The 19,331-nt window shown below is 45.8% G+C and overlaps 2 protein-coding genes across 2 annotated transcripts in view; both read left to right on the forward strand.

Moving 5' to 3' along the window:
- birc6 (baculoviral IAP repeat containing 6) overlaps positions 1-2,323 on the forward strand; it is a 133,345-nt gene extending 131,022 nt beyond the window's left edge. Inside the window, exons 75-76 of the mRNA XM_064318120.1 lie at positions 42-176; positions 1,346-2,323. Of these exons, the coding sequence (XP_064174190.1) occupies positions 42-176; positions 1,346-1,525 (315 nt within the window). The 3' untranslated portion in view covers positions 1,526-2,323. The remainder of the gene's footprint in view (positions 1-41; positions 177-1,345) is intronic.
- A 7,579-nt stretch (positions 2,324-9,902) lies between these two features.
- ttc27 (tetratricopeptide repeat domain 27) overlaps positions 9,903-19,331 on the forward strand; it is a 102,395-nt gene continuing 92,966 nt past the window's right edge. The window contains exons 1-3 of the mRNA XM_064318121.1: positions 9,903-10,200; positions 16,283-16,460; positions 17,460-17,589. Of these exons, the coding sequence (XP_064174191.1) occupies positions 10,110-10,200; positions 16,283-16,460; positions 17,460-17,589 (399 nt within the window). The 5' untranslated portion in view covers positions 9,903-10,109. The remainder of the gene's footprint in view (positions 10,201-16,282; positions 16,461-17,459; positions 17,590-19,331) is intronic.

A 19,331-nucleotide genomic window follows, 5' to 3' on the forward strand; every position in this document is an offset into this window, starting at 1 on the left:
CTGACCCAACCCCCCCCCCCTCCCCTGTCTCCCACCCGCAGGTGATCCACAAGCACCTGTACCTGAAGAGAGCGGAGATCATCGCTCAGTGCGAGGAGTGGATCGCCGACATCCAGCAGTACAGCAGCGACAAGCGTGTGGGCCGCACCATGTCCCACCACGCCGCCGCGCTCAAGGTACCCCCCCCCCCTCCTCACACGTTCGTCTTTTCACCCCCCCAGCATACTGCTCCAGTCTCCCTGTCAGCCACGTGGGACTCTGGCCCGTTTATTTTACCCAGCAGCCCTCAGGCTCCGGCCCCAGGACGCTACTGAGCGGAGCGGGGTGATGGCGTTTCCGTGGGCGACGCTGTCGTCATGGGGATGGGGCATTAGCAGCAGTTTAGTACGCAGCCCCATCCCCAGGTTGTGTACAGTGACGGTTAATACGTACTGTTAATAATCCCCCTTTCGTGGGGAGGTCATTTAGATGAAACGCCAAAGAGCCGCCATTAGGGTGGGGGGGTGGGGGGGTGGGGGGGGTGGATTTCTGCGGGCTCTGGCCTCTCTCCGTGTGGGACGGGTTACGGAGTGCAGCCCTTCTGCCAAACCCTGTGCCCGTCTCAGGGTGCATGCGAGCGAAGCAGTGTTTCCTCATGAATCATTCAGATCTCTGTGGACAGAAAGCAAGCTCTGCTTATCTGCTACGTCCTGGCTGTGTTCTGCTTGTCTTTGTGCCAAGTGATGCAGAATCAAATATTACACCGAGCGGCACATCGGTGTGCGTCTGTGTGAACAACCAGTGTTTCGCTCAGTGTGTGCATCTGTAAGGTGTGTGTGCATCTGTAAGGTGTGTGTGCCTGTACTGTTTGTGTACCTGTAAGGTGTGTGCGCCTGTACTGTTTGTGTGCCTGTAAGGTGTGTGTGCCTGTACTGTTTGTGTACCTGTAAGGTGTGTGCCTGTAAGGTGTGTTGTACCTGTAAGGTGTGTGTGCCTGTAAGGTGTGTATCTGTAAGGTGTGCGTCTGTAAGGTGTGTACCTGTAAGGTGTGTGTGCCTGTAAGGTGTGTATCTGTAAGGTGTATGTACCTGTAAGGTGTGTGTACCTGTAAGGTGTGTGTACCTGTAAGGTGTATGTACCTGTAAGGTGTGTGTACCTGTAAGGTGTGTGCCTGTAAGGTGTGTGCCTGTAAGGTGTGTACCTGTACGGTGTGTGTACCTGTAAGGTGTGTATGTACCTGTAAGGTGTGTGTACCTGTAAGGTGTGTGTACCTGTAAGGTGTGTGCCTGTGAGGTGTGTACAGCAGGGCGTGCGCTCGCTCCCAGTCCCACGCTAACCGCTTTGCCGGGTCTGTCTCCGCCCCCAGAGGCACACGGCCCAGCTGAGAGAGGAGCTTCTGAAGCTGCCCTGTCCCGAGGGCCTGGAGCCCGACGGAGAAGAGTTCTCAGAGAAGAGCGTGGCCCTCCTGGCCAAGGAGCCGCCCAATCAGGACGCGGAGAAGCCGAGTGGCAGCCAGGACGCCCACTGCAGCGACGGCCAGCTATGAGCTCCTCCCACAACCTCCCCCTGACCCGCCCACCCGACCCCCCGGGCCACTCCTCCTCGCCACTCTTACTATTGATATTAAATAGACTTGATGGCTTCGAAGCACAAGCCAACATTTTGTCAATATTTGTATGTAAGAATCTAATTAAGTAATATCTAAAAATGAGAAGGAAAAAAAGAAACAAAACAAAAAAACACACACCTGACGAAAGGAAGAGAAAAAAGACAAAAATCCCACAAAACTATGCTATGCCCATAATAAGACAGTCCAAACAAACAAAATTATCTTTTATTTACCTGTAAAAGAGTGTAAACTTTTTTGTGCTTTTATTTTTCAATTGTGAAATAACCACTGATTGGTATGTTATTAAACTTGTTTATGTATACATAATGGCAGAGGAAATCACGAATATATAAGGGAACTACCTTTAGAAAAGAATGTTTACTGAATGTTAATTTACATTTTTTTTTGACTGTTAGTGCAAGGACAGTTGTAACCAAGAATATATTGGTCATTCTTTAAGGATACTATTTAAAAGAAAAAGTTTAAAACACATACACTTCTTCAATTTAAGGAATCTTCTGGTTGCCCATTTACATTGCTTATTTGATTTCTACAGACTCCTGTATACTTCAATAAAGGCTTGAATGGACATTCTTTATCGCTATGGTTACTCGTTACCTTTTTACTGGGCGGATGACATGTTCAGTAAAATGCGTACACTGATATTTTTTTTTCTTTGCCTCACTAATTCTAAATGCAAGTTTAATAAATGCAACCTGTTTTACTTTGCTCGAATATATGAATCTCAGGGTGTTTGGGTGGATGGGAAGCGTGTGTATGAGTGTGTATCCATCAAATCAAGAAGGGGCGCCGTGTGAAACGCTTGTGCCCTTCACAGTCTCTGGAAATAACACGGTATTCAGCGCACACTCAGAGGCGCGAAGAAAAACCTACCTGCTAACGGCTCCCTGGCGTTGCCATTATTTGAGATTCCTGTACATTAATAATTCAGTCGCTTCTGGCAGAAATGTCTTCGTGAGAGCTTTTTACGATTTGGAACGTGGGGCCGGGCGGGTGCATGCGGAGATGCTGAAAGGTATTCGTCCGATGTGTAAACGGAACTTCAAAAGGCAGATTGTGAATACATTTGTCTTTCTGCGTTTGTGAACAGCAATCGGGTTTGACTCCGAGGAGAAAAAAAGACATGACATTAGTCTCAAGAGTGAGGGTTAAGATGGCTTGAAAAGCAAAAGAAGAAACAAACGGTTCTTTGCACAGCCGTTATACTGTAGCTATCTGTAGAGGAGTTGTAATGGATTACAACATGTACTGTGGAATTTAAATGCATCTTGTGCCAATGCATTTGGTGTTTTTGATCCTTTTTTTCCCTCCAAAAGAAATTACTTTTGTAAAAATATAATAAAAAATGTTTTCTGTTCAGCGGGTGTTTTTTCACATTTTGGAAATTACATTTCCTTATTTAGTACCAGAACGGGTAACCGCCTGTGTAAATTTAGTAGAGAACGTGGTGTTCCTGAGTCACCGGATAAATCTGCATTGGTATTTTTGTGTGTAGGTATATTTTGTGTTTAAAACACGACTGCCAATGATCAGTACTCAGGGAAAGGCATTTTATAGTGGTGCGACAACTTATCATATGGACGTGACGTGCAGAAGACGGTTCCTGTGTCTGTATCGTTTGCCAGCCTACTTCTCTTCCTTTCTCATAAAGTGTTCGATTTTTTTTCCTATTTAAGATGCAAATTGCAATGGACATTTTCGAATAAAATGTCACTTTACCTGCTCTCGCAAAGTAATGTGCGTCAGGCTGCAGCGGGCTTTGCATTTCATATGAAGCCGTCTCTAAATAAATCTATAGAAGAGCCATATATTATGATATATTATTTGAAACGATCCTGGGTTATATCGACTGGCCACTGTAACCCCCCTGGATCACACGGGCTGCACGTGCAGCGCTATTCAGCAACGGGGCTCAATAGCAGTGAATCACACTGCGGCAAAGCCTCAAAAACTTATTTCCTTTTTTTCCGTTTCAGAATGTCTAATGAAGCGCATGTGCACCAAGCTTAAAACACGAAGGGATTACTGTACAGAAGACGGCTCGCTAGATTCATATCTGTGATTCAGCCCGGCCTGTATGCATTATTCATTCCGCGCTTTGAACTCCACAGCGAATATGAAGGAGAAAGAAAACTTGTGAAGTGTATTACCGTGGTTACCGATAAGGCCGTGACGCGGCTTTTTTCCCCCTGCGAATCTCAAGATAACTGTTCGATGTCCTATCGTGACAGCGGGACAAACGGGAACAACAAAGAAGCGAGCCTAGACTTCACTCCCCCGAGATCGTGTTTGTCTTGTTTTGAACTTTGTCTTTAGTTTTGAACGTGTCCTTTATCACAGAGCTGTTACTTCGATGCGATGTGTTAATTACGGGTTCTCCCTAGTTGTGCCTTGTGCCACCATCAGCACACAGTATGTGCTTATAAATTCCATATCGATGGTAATAAAATTCTGCAAGAAATACCGATTAATTTATATTTAATGGAAGTCTGAACACTTGTTAATTGCAATATATCTCTATAGTTTGATTTTTAACTGAATAAAGTACAAGGGAAGCTGCCGTTGTTTATCAAAAATGACAGCGGTGTGTGGGTGGTGCAGTGGTGCAGTGGTGAACACTGTTACCTCATTGGCAAGGTACCGGGGCCTTTTGTCCCTATAATGTGCACGTTGTCTTGTGTTCATGTGGGTGTACTCCTGGAAGTCTGGGTTCCTCCCATCGTCCAAAGACGTGCAGGCTCGTCTTACTGGAGGGTCTAGATCGCCCACAACTGTGAGTATGTCAGAGTGAATGGTGTGTGTGCCCTGTGATAGATTGATGACCTGTCCAGGGTTTCTCACCAATGCATGCTGGGATTGCCCCCCCCCCATATGACATACGACCCTGACCGGGAATAAGCGGGCTTCATAATGGATGTAATGATGGACAGCTGTCAGTCATGTTTACTCCCCCTCGTTTACCACTTTGACAGTGACAGTTGAACCTGTAGCCCGCGTAATGCCTGCAACACTATATATAATGAGCCTGTACACGCTGCACTTTTTCCCCCCCAATTGATTATTCTCCTTTGTTCAGCAATTTCTGGACACCTTGTTGTTTCGTACGTCTTAACACCACGGCGTCGCAGAAGGAATCCAGTTTCACCTCCTAATGCTCGTAGGTCACTGCCCAAGGTCACTGTTTGGTGATGTTCGATTCCAGCGGCCGCTTGCTGGATGAAAGGATGAAAGGCCTCGGGATCTCTACTAGCGGCCTGATAAAGGAAACAGGGCTGTGTGTGTCTCACCTACCCATAAAACTGTCAGCAGTCTCTGTTCCCCCCCCCCCCCCCCCCCCCCAGGCTCGTCTCTGATTGACTTCTCAAGCGTCCCTTTTCAGACGTGCGCAGTGCGTCGTCCGATGACGCTAGTGCATTCGCGGTAAGTACGCGCATTTGTAACTTTGTCATTTTCACTCTATTGTTCTGCCGCCTGTACTCTAATCACAGACTTAATAAGTGTAGACATTGTTTGAATTTCATTCATTTTTTCATCACGTTTTTAAATTCCCCCCAGTGGGAGCCAATGCGCGTGTGCGTCTCCCAATTTCGTGTTTCTGCTCACCCCTTGATCCCAGGCGATTATCCCAGAATAAGATGAGGTGTTTTTTGTTTATGGAAGTATTACTTAAATGCATCATTGGGTTCAGTTCGGGGGGGGGGAAACACTTTGAGGCATAACATTGTGCCTCTGTAAAATTTTGTTGAGAATAGTTTTGTGAACGGCGCTATTAGATTAATTAAAGTCTAAATTTGGGAAAGAATGACAATGCGAGGTCCCAAACAGAAACCAAATGTAAATTTAAAAAATGAAAAAAGATGATTGTTTTGCTCAATAAACGGAAAACCTTGGAATGATTTTTTTTGCAAGTGATGATATAGTATTACAACGTACTGGTTACTCCCGGTCAATTTAAATACCAATATTTGAAATATAATTGTGGAGACATATTGGATTTGATGGTCTGCTGATCCGGATGAGTCATCTATTAGAAGGATAGAGTTGCATGTGAAATGATAAAAGTGTAGCCCCTGGAGCTGTTTCTTTCAGAACACAGAAGCTATTAAAGTTTAGATTTGCCTTTCCAAGCACTGATTGCTATCAGTGTGAGAGAGTTAAAATGAGTTGAACTGCGGTGTCCAGCCGCATTGTTTAATCTGTTTACCAAGACAAAATTGGGGGAGGGGGGGGGGGGGGTCAACTAAACAAAGAAAAATAATCAACTATGTTGCCCGACTGGATACCATACAAATGTTTAGTGGTTGTTCAAAATGCAAGCTGGATGTAGAAGAGGCTTTCCAGAGCTCTGTGAACAGGCGTCTCTCTGTGGGCTGGTCAGCTGAGAGGACACTAAGCGATGGCTGAATAACGACAGCTCCATCACCAGCAGGGCTCAGCCCTTTCTGAGCAAGAGAGGTAGTGTACATCCCTGTCTCTCCAGCTACTGGAGTCCAGAAGCCATACAGGCTCCTGTATAATGCACAGCGTAGGTGTGATTTAGACTGCAGCAGTGTAAGTCAGCAGTACCCCGGTAATTATCTCCCTTAGCACAAATGTTCTTTTTTTTTTTCCTGAACAAGTTTTATAGGATAGTTAAAAGGAATGGATAGAGTCTAGGGGATATTCTTAATGTTTTTTTTTTTGTTTGTTTGTTTGTTTGTTTGTTCTTTTCCCCTTCCCTTCGTGGCCACAGTCAGAAGCACTCCATGCCAGCGATCAATGCCAAAGCGAGGATGTGCTTGTGTGTGTGCCTTGGATATGTGGCGCACGCAAAAGGCATCAAACAACATCTGCACACCGCAGGTGTCCAGTCTGTAGTCTTGAACATGAAATACGCGCATCTGTCTGCGCGGGAGACGTCGCTTCCCATGCAAATCCCGGGCCCTGAAAGCGCCTTTTATCCTCCGCGAGCTTGACGGTAAATCAGGAAGTGGGACTTCTGGGAAATAAATCGGTGTGGCGGAGCAAACAGCTGCATGCATTTTGCGCTTCGCGGTTGAAAATAATGCCGAAGAGCTCTTCTTTAAAAAAAAAAAAAATATGCAAATGTTACTCTTAAATGTCACGCGTGAATAAAGAGGGAGGGAGGGAGGGAGCGAGAGGGTAGGGAGAAGAAGAGGAGGAGGAGAAGCTTAATGAAGATCCTCTGTCGTGTTTCAGAAAGACAGCCGTGAGCTCGATTGATGCGCCACGTCGCCGCTGGGGCTTTCAGCCGTTTACTTTGTTGTTTTTGTCTCATGTCAGATCGCGAGCTTAGTCATCGCTGCGGACTCGCGCACTACAGTCTTCCTGAAGTAATTAAGCCAATAACTGGGAATAGGAAAAGGTCAGATGAGAGATAATTTTCATTAAACTGAAGCGCAACGTGACTTTTTCCACCCTCAAGGAGCAACCCTGTTGTAATAAGACCTCTTCTACCTTAGAGTTTCAGTCATCTCAGGCACATATTATCGAATTGGTGCTGGGCTTGGTGTTAGGACTCAAGCTGACCACCTCTGTTCCAGTAAAATAAAAGGCTCAGCAACACCCCGCAGTAATGGCTTTGGAGTCCTCTGAAATCATTGGAATTCTTTAAAAAATGTGCTGCCTTATTTTGTTCTGTGAGGAGAACATAAATGCTCTCCATCTTTAGTGACCTTTATTTCACCCGAATCTCATTGAGATTCAAGGATGAGAACAGTATTGAACGTGGCAATGTGCTCTGTCCTAAAGTTACCAGTTGATAATTATTACCTGAAGTAAGAAAGAGTTTCAGCATCATGTTTTACAAAATAATAGATTGTTTTATGTTTTTATCTTTAATATTCAAAATTAATTATTTAATAATGACTACAGCAGTAATGGTAGCAATAATAATGATCATTGTCCTCATTATCATCATCAAATATATGAAGAACATTTCTTGGGGATAAAATGAATCATTTTATTTTTCATTTTTAATTAATTTATTTTGCTTGATATTCATGGTTATAGTCACAGATCATGTTTTCTTCGTGATGAACGTACCGGATGCATCACTGCAGGCTTGTGTGGGAGCTCGCCCCTCCCCCCCGCCCCCACCCCCACCCCCCTTCCCCCATTACAGTATAGTCTTCTGATGGCCAATCCACCCTGACCTTGGGTTAGAGAACCCCACTCCCACAACCCAAGGGCCCTCAGCCACTTTGCATAATCAAGACAAATTACCCTTCTAATTTTTATAAAGAGAATGCCCTCCTAGGGCCTGCGAACACACACAGACCTGCCCAGACACAGAAAACCAACGAGGGAGAGAACAAACGATGAAAATGACTAAAATTGAGATATTGCCCATGGTTTCCCAACAAAAAAAAGCAATAATAAAGTGGGGCTGCATCATGCAAAATATATGTTTTCTAAGTATATGCATGCATATGTTTAGGCATGTGCGTACACTTCTCAGGATTGACTGTGATTGTAGTGCAGTTTGTAAATGAATGTTAATTTTTTTTTATTGTTCAGAAATACAGCTTGAACTTTTTAATGTATTATTCAGAGTCTCGAAGGACGACCACACCATTTTGAAACACAAACAGCCAATCACCTGCACAGAGATGATAAAGTATCTGATCTGCACCAATCCTGGAGCTCAATTTATGAATCGTAGGGCTTGTGTCCTTTTATGTCCCAAATCTTTGTCTCTAGATTTCAGAAATGTAGGTATTGACGTTGTTGGAAGGAAGTGGCATGCTCTGAGAAGTGTTGATAGACTCAAGATGGATACTCGAAATACGATTGGCAGCTCTAGATGATCCAATGTTCGAAGTTCTAGATACCGTCAAAGATCCCCCAATATGTTCTCCAATCTTATAAAATACCATAAAGACAACTGTGTAGTGTTATCCATGAGAAGAGAGGGTGTACGTAATACCGAAAATAGGGGCTGTGAATTAATGTGACACACATTTTGTGCCGAAATAAAATTATTTGAGAAAAGTGTTGTTTTTGTTGATTCGTTCGGATCGTTGTTAAAGCAGAATGTTTTGCACTAGTTTGAGAATTGCAATATGGCTCCACGTGTATTTTCTTTTCACACAGTCTGTTGTTCACTTTTATCAAGGTTGTTCATTTTGGGTGGCGCCTTGGAAGAGATGGAAGATGCCTGACTACAGATAGGCTTCACCCATCATTGCTGGGAAAAGCAATTCAACGTTTGACTGTTTGGCTTGCCTAAAGGGGTCTATCAGTTGCTTCACTGATTGATCTATTTTAGTCACTGCAAGACGTCCTCTTTTTCTTTGGAACGGAATTTGTCAAGTCTGTAGCTTGTGTAACTTTTTAGCTCCGACCGCATCTCTGTAGCTCTGTCTGTCGGTCGGTCGATCGGTTGGTTGGTCCAAAAAAGTGTCCCACTTTGTAGCGGCCACAGTTTTCGCTCCAGGAGGCTGAAATTTGGCATGGAGGTTGGTCATGGCCTTAGTAGGGCTGAGTAACTTTCAGGCTGATTGACCAAGAGGGGGCATGGCGATGGACGTGGGCTATCACAAAAAGGCGCATAACTCCCGAATGGATTCACAGATTTGCACAAGATTTTGTGGAAAGGTTGGTCATGAGCCAAAGAAGAGGTCACGTGTTTGTGTGAGGGTGTGTCCGTTGATGCATGCACACATGGATGCATGCGCGTGTGCGGTCGCAGCTATTGCGGATTCGCGCTTGTTTCATCACATCTAAAACATACCAATTGTTCGGTTAAAACAATTAAATGACATTAAAATAAATATCTGCATTTATTCTTAATTCCCCCAGAAAAATTCACGAGGAAAAATGAACTGCCTCTATTTGGAATACAGAAGACTATTTTAAATAACCTGCTGTATTTCAGTAATTTAGAATATTCCTTTAAAAGGGAAATTAGCAGACAAAAAATTATAATCCTATCTCTAACCGTGGTACATTTAGTAACTCCGCATCGTGACAGTTCCAACTACTATATCCCGTAGTTGACTTTCCCCAGATTCCTGCGTTAATTTTTTTCAGAAGGCATCTTTACCAGTTAATCCCCCCTCTGCTCTCAATGCGTCAAAACCTGGTCAAAAATATCGTAGTAAATTAATGCGGATCCATGCGTATATTTCCGTTTTATTCTTATAGCACCATAATCTGGTTAACGTTTCCCGTAGCGTTCGGTGGAATACATTAGGCTACGTAGGCTATGCATCTCACAGGAATTGAAAGAAGGACGCATCATGTGTTTTTGAACAAATAGTAAAAATATCCACTATCCCTTAATGACCCTCCCTGATAGGATTTCCCACGATGCAACGCGAAGCTGTCATGGCTGCTCACTGATGCTTCTTGTAGCACATGGGCAGTAACAAACACATTCGTAGCTTAACACGAAGAGAAGCGGCGCAACATCCCCCGAAAGGAGAGGACAACAATTGAAAATTAAATCCAGTTCGCGTTGAAGCCACCGTCACTTTGTGCGGCACGTTTCGGAATTATGGTGTGGGACGTGGAGATAGCAGCACTCCGAGGCTTTCTCACAGACAGCGAAGCAACGGAGTGGAAGCAGAATAATTCAAGCGCTGCAGGTTTGTTAAAGAACATTTCAGCCGGGACAAATAATAGAAAACAGAAAATATTTAAAAATTGACTTGTTACGGCAGTATACGACGATTGTCAAGTTTGATGGCGGGTTTGTGGCATGGGATTGCGATATGACCACATGCGTTAGCCTGCTTGCCTGCCTGCTAATTTTCAGTATTGGGACATCCTTACCGGGGCTATTCGATAGGGACTGGAGTGGCAAACCTTGAGTGGAAGTTGGCAAGGTAACCAGCTGACAAACTGAATACCAGTTTGAGTCGTGCTGGCTGCAGCTAGTTCGCTTGTGTGCATTTGAACGAGCTGTCATAACACATACGAACCTATTGCCTTAGCTAACTTGCTGCGATATACAGCATCGTGGACATTGGGAGATAAAATGTGGCAAACGCTTAGGTTAGTCTAAATGCTGAGCTTCCTAGCAAACTCGTCGGGGTTAATTGTTGCAGCTGAATGTGCTGTCCGGTGTGTTATATCAAGTTCACTAGCTGGTGTGATGCGTTTACGAATTCATGTGGAGTGCTGGGTTTTCTAGATCACAGAACATATGCACCATGTGATTTGTAGTTATATCACTCGCAGTCTCATTGTTATTTGCAATTCAACTGAAAACGAGAGAAATCTGGGTTCATATGGACCTAACATTTGAAATGCGTCTAATTTTTCGCTAGCTTGTTAGCTTATGTATGGCATATAGCTACACTGTATGTTACTTTGTAATTACACACTATTCCGCCACTTAACGAGCTACATTGAGTAACCAACTACTCGCTTACTGGCTTGTCCATAGTATGATATTTTTCCGTTTAGCTAAATGCCATTTCACCGCTAACTTGCCTAAATGACTAACATTCGAGTCTGCATTAACTATGATAGCCATAAAAAAATAGACTTCGGACAACATTAAACAAACGTAAAAACACCGCAAAGCAACTCGGTAACGTGAGGACATGTACATCGTGTGTAATGCAGTAAGGTGTAACATTACTGTCTGCAGATGAAGATCAGTAGCCCGCTGATTGTCTCTCTTGGGTGTGGAAACGCGTTCTGATCGACACATTATTACATCTGGCGATTATTCAGTACACTAGAAGGCTATGTGCTGTTGAGACACATGGCCTTAGCGGATTGTCTTCGTCATCATGCAGCTGTGCTGGGAATAAGAACGGTAATTTTATCGTATAAACTGCGGACATCGTACAGTGTTACTATTTTATTGACGTATTTACAGGGCTAGGGAGAAAAGGACGTTGTCGTGCCCGATTATCAGTGGCAAATTTAAAGTGATGTATCAAAGCATGTAGTAACTATAAAATATGTCAAAGTATTGTCTGATTATGTATTTTTTTAAACTAATAATTTATAATGTCACGTGGTGGGGTGGGGGATGATTACGCTGGGAAAATGAATGTCGTTCCTATTTGGTTGCGCTTGGTCATCCTGACGCCGCGGGGACTTACACATTGTCCCAACTTAAATGAAACGTACGACTTTATGTGCGTGCATACAGTGAGCTCCATAGTGTTTGGGACAAACACATTTTTTTTCTTCATATGTCTCTGTACCCCACAATTTTAGATTTCTAATCGAACGGCATGTGGTTAAAGTGCACATTCTCAGCTTTTTATGTAAGGGTATTTTTTATATACGCTTTGGTTTCACCATGTAGAAAACAGCACTTTTTATACATAGCCCCCCATTTCAGACCGCTAATTTTTGGGACATATTCATGTTATGTAAATGAAAGTGTTCTGCTTTAGTACTTTCCTGAATTTCGTTTGCATGCAATGACAGCCTGAAATCTATGATTCATACGCATCACCAGGTGCTGAGTGCCTTCTCTGGTGATGCTTTGCCAGGCCTGAACTGCAGCCAGCTTCAACACCTGCTTGTTTTGGGGGTAGCTGGCTTACGTTTGCTCTTCCGTGCTCTTCCGCATATGAAACTCATGTTAAATTATTCAGATCAGATGAATGACTTGACCTGTCAATTTTTCTTGGTTTGAAAAACGCTTTTTTTTTTTTGCTATAGCAGTATGATTGGGATCATTGTCTTGTCGTAGGGTGAAAGCAGTGTCCAGTGAGTGTGGAGGCATTTGCTTGAACTCAAGTAGATACAGTGAGGTGCTTCTGTACACTTGAGAATTAATTCAGCTGCTGCTATCAGCAGTTACCTCATCAATGAAGACAAGTGAACCAGAACCTGTGGCAGCCATACATGCCCAAACCATAGCACCCTCACCACCATGTTTCACAGATCGCGAATCGTTCCTTTTGCCCTCTACACTTTGCCCTTGCCATCATCTTGCCACCCTGATACAAGTCAAGTCAAGTCAAGCAGAACTTTATTTGTCCCCAGAGGGGTATTTGGCTGTGCAGCAGTGAAAACAGTACCAGGGAATTTTGGTCTCATCTGTCCACAAGACCTTTTTCCAGAACTCTGCATGCTCTTTTAGGTACTACTTAGCAAACTAATCCTGTTTTTGCGGTTAAGTAGTGGTCTGCGTCTTGCAGTGTAGCCTCTGTAGTTCTGTTTGGGAAATGCTCTGTGGGCAGTAGTCATTGACCCAACCATGCCTGCCGCCTGAAGGGGATTTCTAATCTGTTGGACAGGTGTCTGGGGGTTTTTCTTCATTATGGTGAGAATCCTTTGTTCATCAGCTGGAGAGGTCTTCCTTGGCCTACCTTGCCCTTTGTGATTACTAAGCTCACCAGTGCTCTCTCTCTCTCTTCTTAACGATGTTCCAAACAATTGATTTTGGAAAGCCTAAGGTTTTGGCCTATGTCTCTGATTGTTTTTTTTCTTTTCTTTCTTATTTCTCAGCCATATAATGGCTTCCTTGACTTTCATTGGCACACCTCTCTGGTCCTCAAGTTGACGGATAACACTAACAGAGTCCAAAGGCAATCAAAAGCCTCGAATCGAGCCTAGATACGGAAAGCTCTCCTACACCTGCACTGAGGAAGCAATTGTACACACCTGACTAGAAACACGCGTGAAGCCCTTTGGCCAAACATTATGGTGCCCTGAAATGGGGGTGGGGACTTTATATTAGGAGTGCTATACTTTCTACATGGTGAAACCAAAAAATATATATTAATAAATACCCTTTAACAAAAGCTGAGAGAGTGCACATTAACCACGTGTGAATAGTTTGATTCTACAAATGTAGAATTGTGGAGTATAGACAAATCAAGAGGAAAAAAAAGATGTCTTTGTCGCAAGCATTATGGAGCTCACTGTATGTACTTACTGTCTGCGTGCATGCATGCCTAACACTGGGTGTGTTAATAAAATAACATTTTTCTGTCCATCGTTTGCCTAATCATCATTTCTACATGGTATTTGTAAGCAATTGGAAAGGGTGCATAGTAAGCATTTACACGCATTTTTCATGCAGACTGATATTTAGCACGGTGATGCCCATCGTAGCACACCTGCTCACATGAGCTAACCTGTGCTGTTGGCAGAAAACGATGTGTGGAAGAATCCATCCTTTCTCGAAACCGTTTCATGCTATTTCATGTTTTGATGAAGAGCAGCGTTATTTTGACATGGAGATTTGTCTTAAAGTGCTTTAAATTGCGCTGCGTGTGGTGTCCCTGGCATCCTGCTGATCTTGAGTGTTTTTTTTTCCCCCTCCATTTTGCTGTTGGCATTAAAATTCTAAGATGCGGGTCGCTGCCAGTTGTGTCTTCTCTGTGTAATTCCCCCCCCCCCCCCACCACTCTGCTGTATAGGCTGCACAATGCGAAAGGGCTTGTCTGAATTGTGCTGTCGTCTTGGTTATTATTTTTTAAAAATTGCCTTAATTACCGTGCCGTGACAAATTCGCGCACTCGGCAAAACGTTATTAACAGCAGCTGAAGCTTCGCTCGGAACGCTTTCAGTTTGTTTCCCATAAAGCGAGGCCTTCCTCTTCTCTTTCGACGTCTCTTCCTCTTCACAGTAGCCTTAGGGGGGTTTTTTTTTTTTTACTGGATCTGTAGAGGGCTGAAATATCTTCACACCTCGCGGGCCAGTAATTAGACTCTAACTATTAACGTGTTCGGAAAATCTAGCGGAAAACTTTTTATGTACTGTTCCCCTCAGGGCCCGTTTTGTCTTTTTGACCAGGTGTCCGAACTTTACTTTTTAGCCATTTCAGAAAAATCCAACTATTAACCCACTATATAGCTGCATGGATATCACTTGGGGGTTATGCTTAGTTTGCCTTCTTGGTCCTCCCAGGCAAGAAGACAACATGTACATGTCGTGTTCTTCTTCTGTGGTTATTTTGTGTATTGCATCTGTCTTATAATTCAATAAGCAGTTTTCAGTTTATGCGATCTGTCTCCACGGACATTCATCCAACATTATGTTAGTCCGGATGTTCACAGTGTCTCCTGTCTTTATTTTGATATTCCATTGCTGTCTGTGAAATTGATATTGAGGACTTTGATGAATGACCTCATTAGATGAACACAAAAAAATTGTAAAATGTTGAGATTTATCATGAGGTTTAAGCTTTTCGTTCACGGACTGAAATTAGGGTTATTGCTTTGTGGCTCGCGCACGCCGGTAAGTTAACGCGCCTGGTGAAGGCGTTGATGTCTGGCGGTCTGTACTGCGGAGGTTCCGAGCATTGCTGAAAGTGTGGGGGAGGGGGGGAATGTTGGGAATTAATTTAACGCCTCCCCTCCGAATCCGCCGATATCCCGCATGTTTACGGGCCGTCGCCTGGGCTCCCCCCCTCCCCACCCCCCCAGGCCCCCTCTCCACCCACCGGAGGGGGAACAGCGCAATCAATGTTAACGAGGCCGACAGCCTCCCTCCTCAAATAAAGAGCTAATAACCCCCGGCTGTGTCTTAGACCCGTGCGGACGCCGCGCGATTTGCACCGATCCAGGTTCCTCGGCTGGAAGATGGCCGAAAAGAGTCTGTACCCGAGCAGCGACGTGTGCGGCGAGCAGCGACGGTCTGCGCCGAGCAGCGACGTCTGCACGATCAGCGACGTCTGCACCGATCAGCGACGTCTGCCCCGAGCAGCGACGTCTGCATCGAGCAGCGACGTCTGCATCGAGCAGCGACGTCTGCCCCGAGCAGCGACGGTCTGCGCCGAGCAGCGAGTCGCGCAGAGCGACGCCTGCACCGAGCAGCGACGTCTGCACGATCGCGACGTCGCACGATCAGCGACGTCTGCACCGAGCAGCGACGTCTGCCCCGAGCAGCGACGTCTGCATCGAGCAGCGACGTCTGCCCCGAGCAGCGACGGTCTGCGCCGAGCAGCGACGTCTGCGCCGAGCAGCGACGTCTGCGCCGAGCAGCGACGCCTGCACCCGAGCAGCGACGCCTGTACCGAGCAGCGACGTCTGCGCCGAGCAGCGACGCCTGCGATAATAGCGCCTGTGATTGCTGCGGCTCCGCGCGGCTGAGGGGTCCTCCGTGGGGAATCGTTCGGCCCGGCTGCCGTACGGGGGGGAGGCGGCTCGCTCTGAATGATAATGAGAAGCCAACGGCGAAGGAAGGGAGAGAGCTGTGAGGCGTACGGAACGCCAGGGAGCCCGGGGTCCCGGTCCGGGGGGACGCTTAGTCAACCCGCTGCTGAGGAAGAGGAGGGTGGGGGCCGGGGTCCCAATCCGGAGGGACGCTTAGTCAACCCACTGCTGAGGAATGGGAGAGTGGGGGGGGGGGGGCAGGCAGGGGATCTACTAGGTGGTCATGCCGGAAGATGCTGAGGCTTCATTTACTGACATAGTTGTTTTGAGTGGTGTGTGCTTAAGGTAATGGCGACTTTGCTAAGGCATTCAATTATATTTTCTTTTACGCTTTTAAAAATGAGGTTTGGCCTCAAAGCAGAATAGTCCTTTGTAGTTTAGCTGTGTCCTGATTCTGAGGTCATGATGTAGATTTTGAGGACCGCTGATCATGCATTAGAGACTGATCAGTGGTTCACAGTCAAGACCAGTCATATCAGTTCACTGTGTTTGTTGAGTAATGCATTGAGAGTCCTCACAGGCCCTAATTAGCGAGCGTTTTCTGTGTGTCTGCTACTTTTTGCTGATGTCACTTCCTGTTCCTGTCCCACAGGAAGTGGTTCGCTGCTGGAGTCCCTGCTGGAGGGTAATTTCGAGGGGGTGCTCCTGAGCCCCGTGGTGCTGGACGTGCTCGGCGGGGAGAGCGGCGATGGGGAGACGGTGGAGGCCTACCTGCAGAGGCGTTTCCTGGCCTACCTGAGCGACGCCACGGAGGACGACCGAGCAGAGAGGTTAGAGAGCTGGCCCCCGCTGTCATGGCGATACCCTGCAGAGCTTCAGCACAGCGATTCAAATGAACCAATCACGGCTTTGACCGTTATTGCAGCGGTGGCCCCACTGTCACAGCTACACCCTACAGAGCTTCAGCACAGCGAACGTAAATTCAAATGGACCAATCACGGCTTTGACCGTTATTGCAGCGGTGGCCCCCGCTGTCACAGCACACCTACAGGCTTCAGCAGCGAACGAATCAATGGACCAATCACGGCTTTGACCGTTATTGCAGCGGTGGCCCCCGCTGTCACTGCCATACCCTGCAGAGCTTCAGCGCTGAGATTCTGAACTCAGATGAGCCAATCGCGGCTTTGTCCGTTCATGCAGCGGTGGCCCACCGACTGTACAGTTTAACAGCGGAGGGGAAACGTTGATGCATTGGCCAGGTGTCCGGTGGTGACTTTTATTGGCGTATAATATGAGGACAGCGAAGCGCTCCCTGCTCCTCTGGCAGCGGGAACGCCATTCCGCCGCTCTCTCCTCGCTCCTACCAGGCACCCTGCTGCTATGAATTATTAATTTTTAATAAGGGCAGCTTAACATCTACTGCTCTCCGGTGGGGTATCTGTGTGGGCGATGTATATTTCACCATTACGCGCTCATCTGTCGACTCTGTGGGGTTTTTTTTTTTCCCTCCCTCTCTTCCCTGACTTTCTCTTGCAGCAGGATCTGCGTCTCGCAGTGCTGGTTTACACTGGTTTACACTGGCTTACACTGGTTTATGCTGGTTTATGCTGGTTTACACTGGCTTACGCTGGTTTATGTCACTAGTCTCACTCTCTTCTCTTCTTCTCCCCTCTCTAACATTATCTCTCTGTCCCTGTCTTTCTCACTTCCCCCCTCTTCTTCTCCCACACACTTTCTCTCTGTCTCACCCCCTCTCTGTTTCTCTTTCTCTCATTCTATCATCCTCTCTCCTCCCTTTCTCTCTCTGTTCATCCCTCTCTCTCTCACAGGGAGAAGGTGCTGTACGTCCTGGCGGTGGCTTGCCTTCACCTCTTCGCCCAAAGTAACTGGACGGGCCCCCCTGTCACCGTCCACCCGCAGGACATCCTCCCCCCCGCCCTCCTGCAGCCCCTCTCTGAGGTATCCTCCCCCCCCCAGAAGGGCACGTCCTGTTCAACCCAAATTTCACTCAGTTTAGCTCTTTCTCCGGTAGATTCCCTACAATTTATAGTGGACCAGAATGCTTGTCAGGCAGCAGTGTAGTACAGTGGGTAAGGAGCTGGTCTTGCAGGTTCGATCTCTGGGTAGGACGCTGCCGTTGTACCCTTGAGCTGGGTACTTAACCTGCATAGCTTCAGTATATGTCCAGCTGTATGAATGGATGCAGTGTAGATGCTGTGTAGAAAAGTTGTGTAAGTCGCTCTGCGTAAGAGCGTCTGCTAAATGCTAATGCAATGCTTATCACGCGTGCATTACTCAACTTCAAAATGGCCGAGAACAAAAAAGCAGAATGTACACTTTGAAAATTGTGTTTATCTTAAAGAAGATCAATTGCACTCTTTCAGTATTGTATACTTTCTTGGTGGAAAAAACAAAAATAAAAATAACGAATCCAGTCTTTTTAGCACCACATAGTTTTCTAGGCCCCTGAAAATGTCTTTGTTAGACCGCTTTCACAGTTTTGCGCTGACCCTGTGTTGTGTAGAAGCTGCCGTTAGCCAGCTAAACTGTCGAAGCAGGCAACTTAAAAATGCTTTCCGTTTAGCTGAGCTCATCCAGGCTTGGCGTGGCGGTCCGGCTTGTTGGCGGATAAGTATCTCAGTCAGCTAACAACTGATAAATTCGTTTTATGATCCCCTTTATTTTCATTTGGTTTTCTCTCGGTTCAGTGTCCTCATCCATCTCTGCAGAATCTCGGGGTTGTTGATCAGATCAGATCACGGCGTTTCGGCATTTCAGCACAAAAGCTTCACTGAAGCGGCATTCAAACTGTCGTTTCTGCCTCCTGTGCCATAATACAAGAGCTGACGTTCAAATTTGTGTCAGTAAAAAGTGTCCCCATTTAACAATTTTACCTTCCTGTGGAAAATGTCAATACAAGTAATACAAGTAGCTAGAGTACGATTTGTGATAAAACGGTCTGCTTTATAATGTAGTGCTCTTCACTGTTAGATGGATGATGGCATTCGTGCTCTCATTAACTTGTCATTATCTTTGTGATTTCAAAATCAATTGTTATAGGCTATGTGTCGACTGACACTCGATGATGCTCCCGTCTTTTAAAATTTTTTGAAAGACTGTCTAGACAGCCATTTCTGTTCCCCTTGCCCCAAGCTTGTTTCTTCGTGAATACTTTTTCTGTAATGTCAGTGAGATGTTGGGGAAAGGGAAGAATTGCACTGCAGTGTCAAATGGGAAGACTTGTTTTGCTAAGCACGACAGAATTGGGAAGACTTTCAATTTATAGGTTGTGGTAAAAAAAATTCATTTGTATTTGGTATGTGTTACTACCGCCAACGTAAGTAATAGGATGCAAAATGGAGGCATTTCTTCCTTTAGGGTGTTCTCCAGGCCTGCTGTTGATGCCATTTGTTGGTTCTAGACAGCTTTGGCTTGGTTGATAAACATGTACAGTTTTGCTCACCATCTAAACACATTTAGTTTTTTCCTGTGTAATGGAATCCCAGTGAACCCTGAGTTTATTGGGTTCCTCACCCTTCTGAAACAGATAAAACTCGCCCCCCCCCCGTGGCGCGTCCCAGCCCAGCCCATTTTAAACATAAGACAGAGGCGGGGCTGCACCCTTGTCTGTGCAGGACGTCCAGTCGAGCACACTTTGATGGGCTCTACCATCGAAAGGGTGTTCCCAGCACTGGGGGGAG

The sequence above is a fragment of the Anguilla rostrata genome, chromosome 18 (genome assembly GCF_018555375.3).
Source record: "Anguilla rostrata isolate EN2019 chromosome 18, ASM1855537v3, whole genome shotgun sequence".
NCBI classification, from domain to species: Eukaryota; Metazoa; Chordata; class Actinopteri; order Anguilliformes; family Anguillidae; genus Anguilla; species Anguilla rostrata.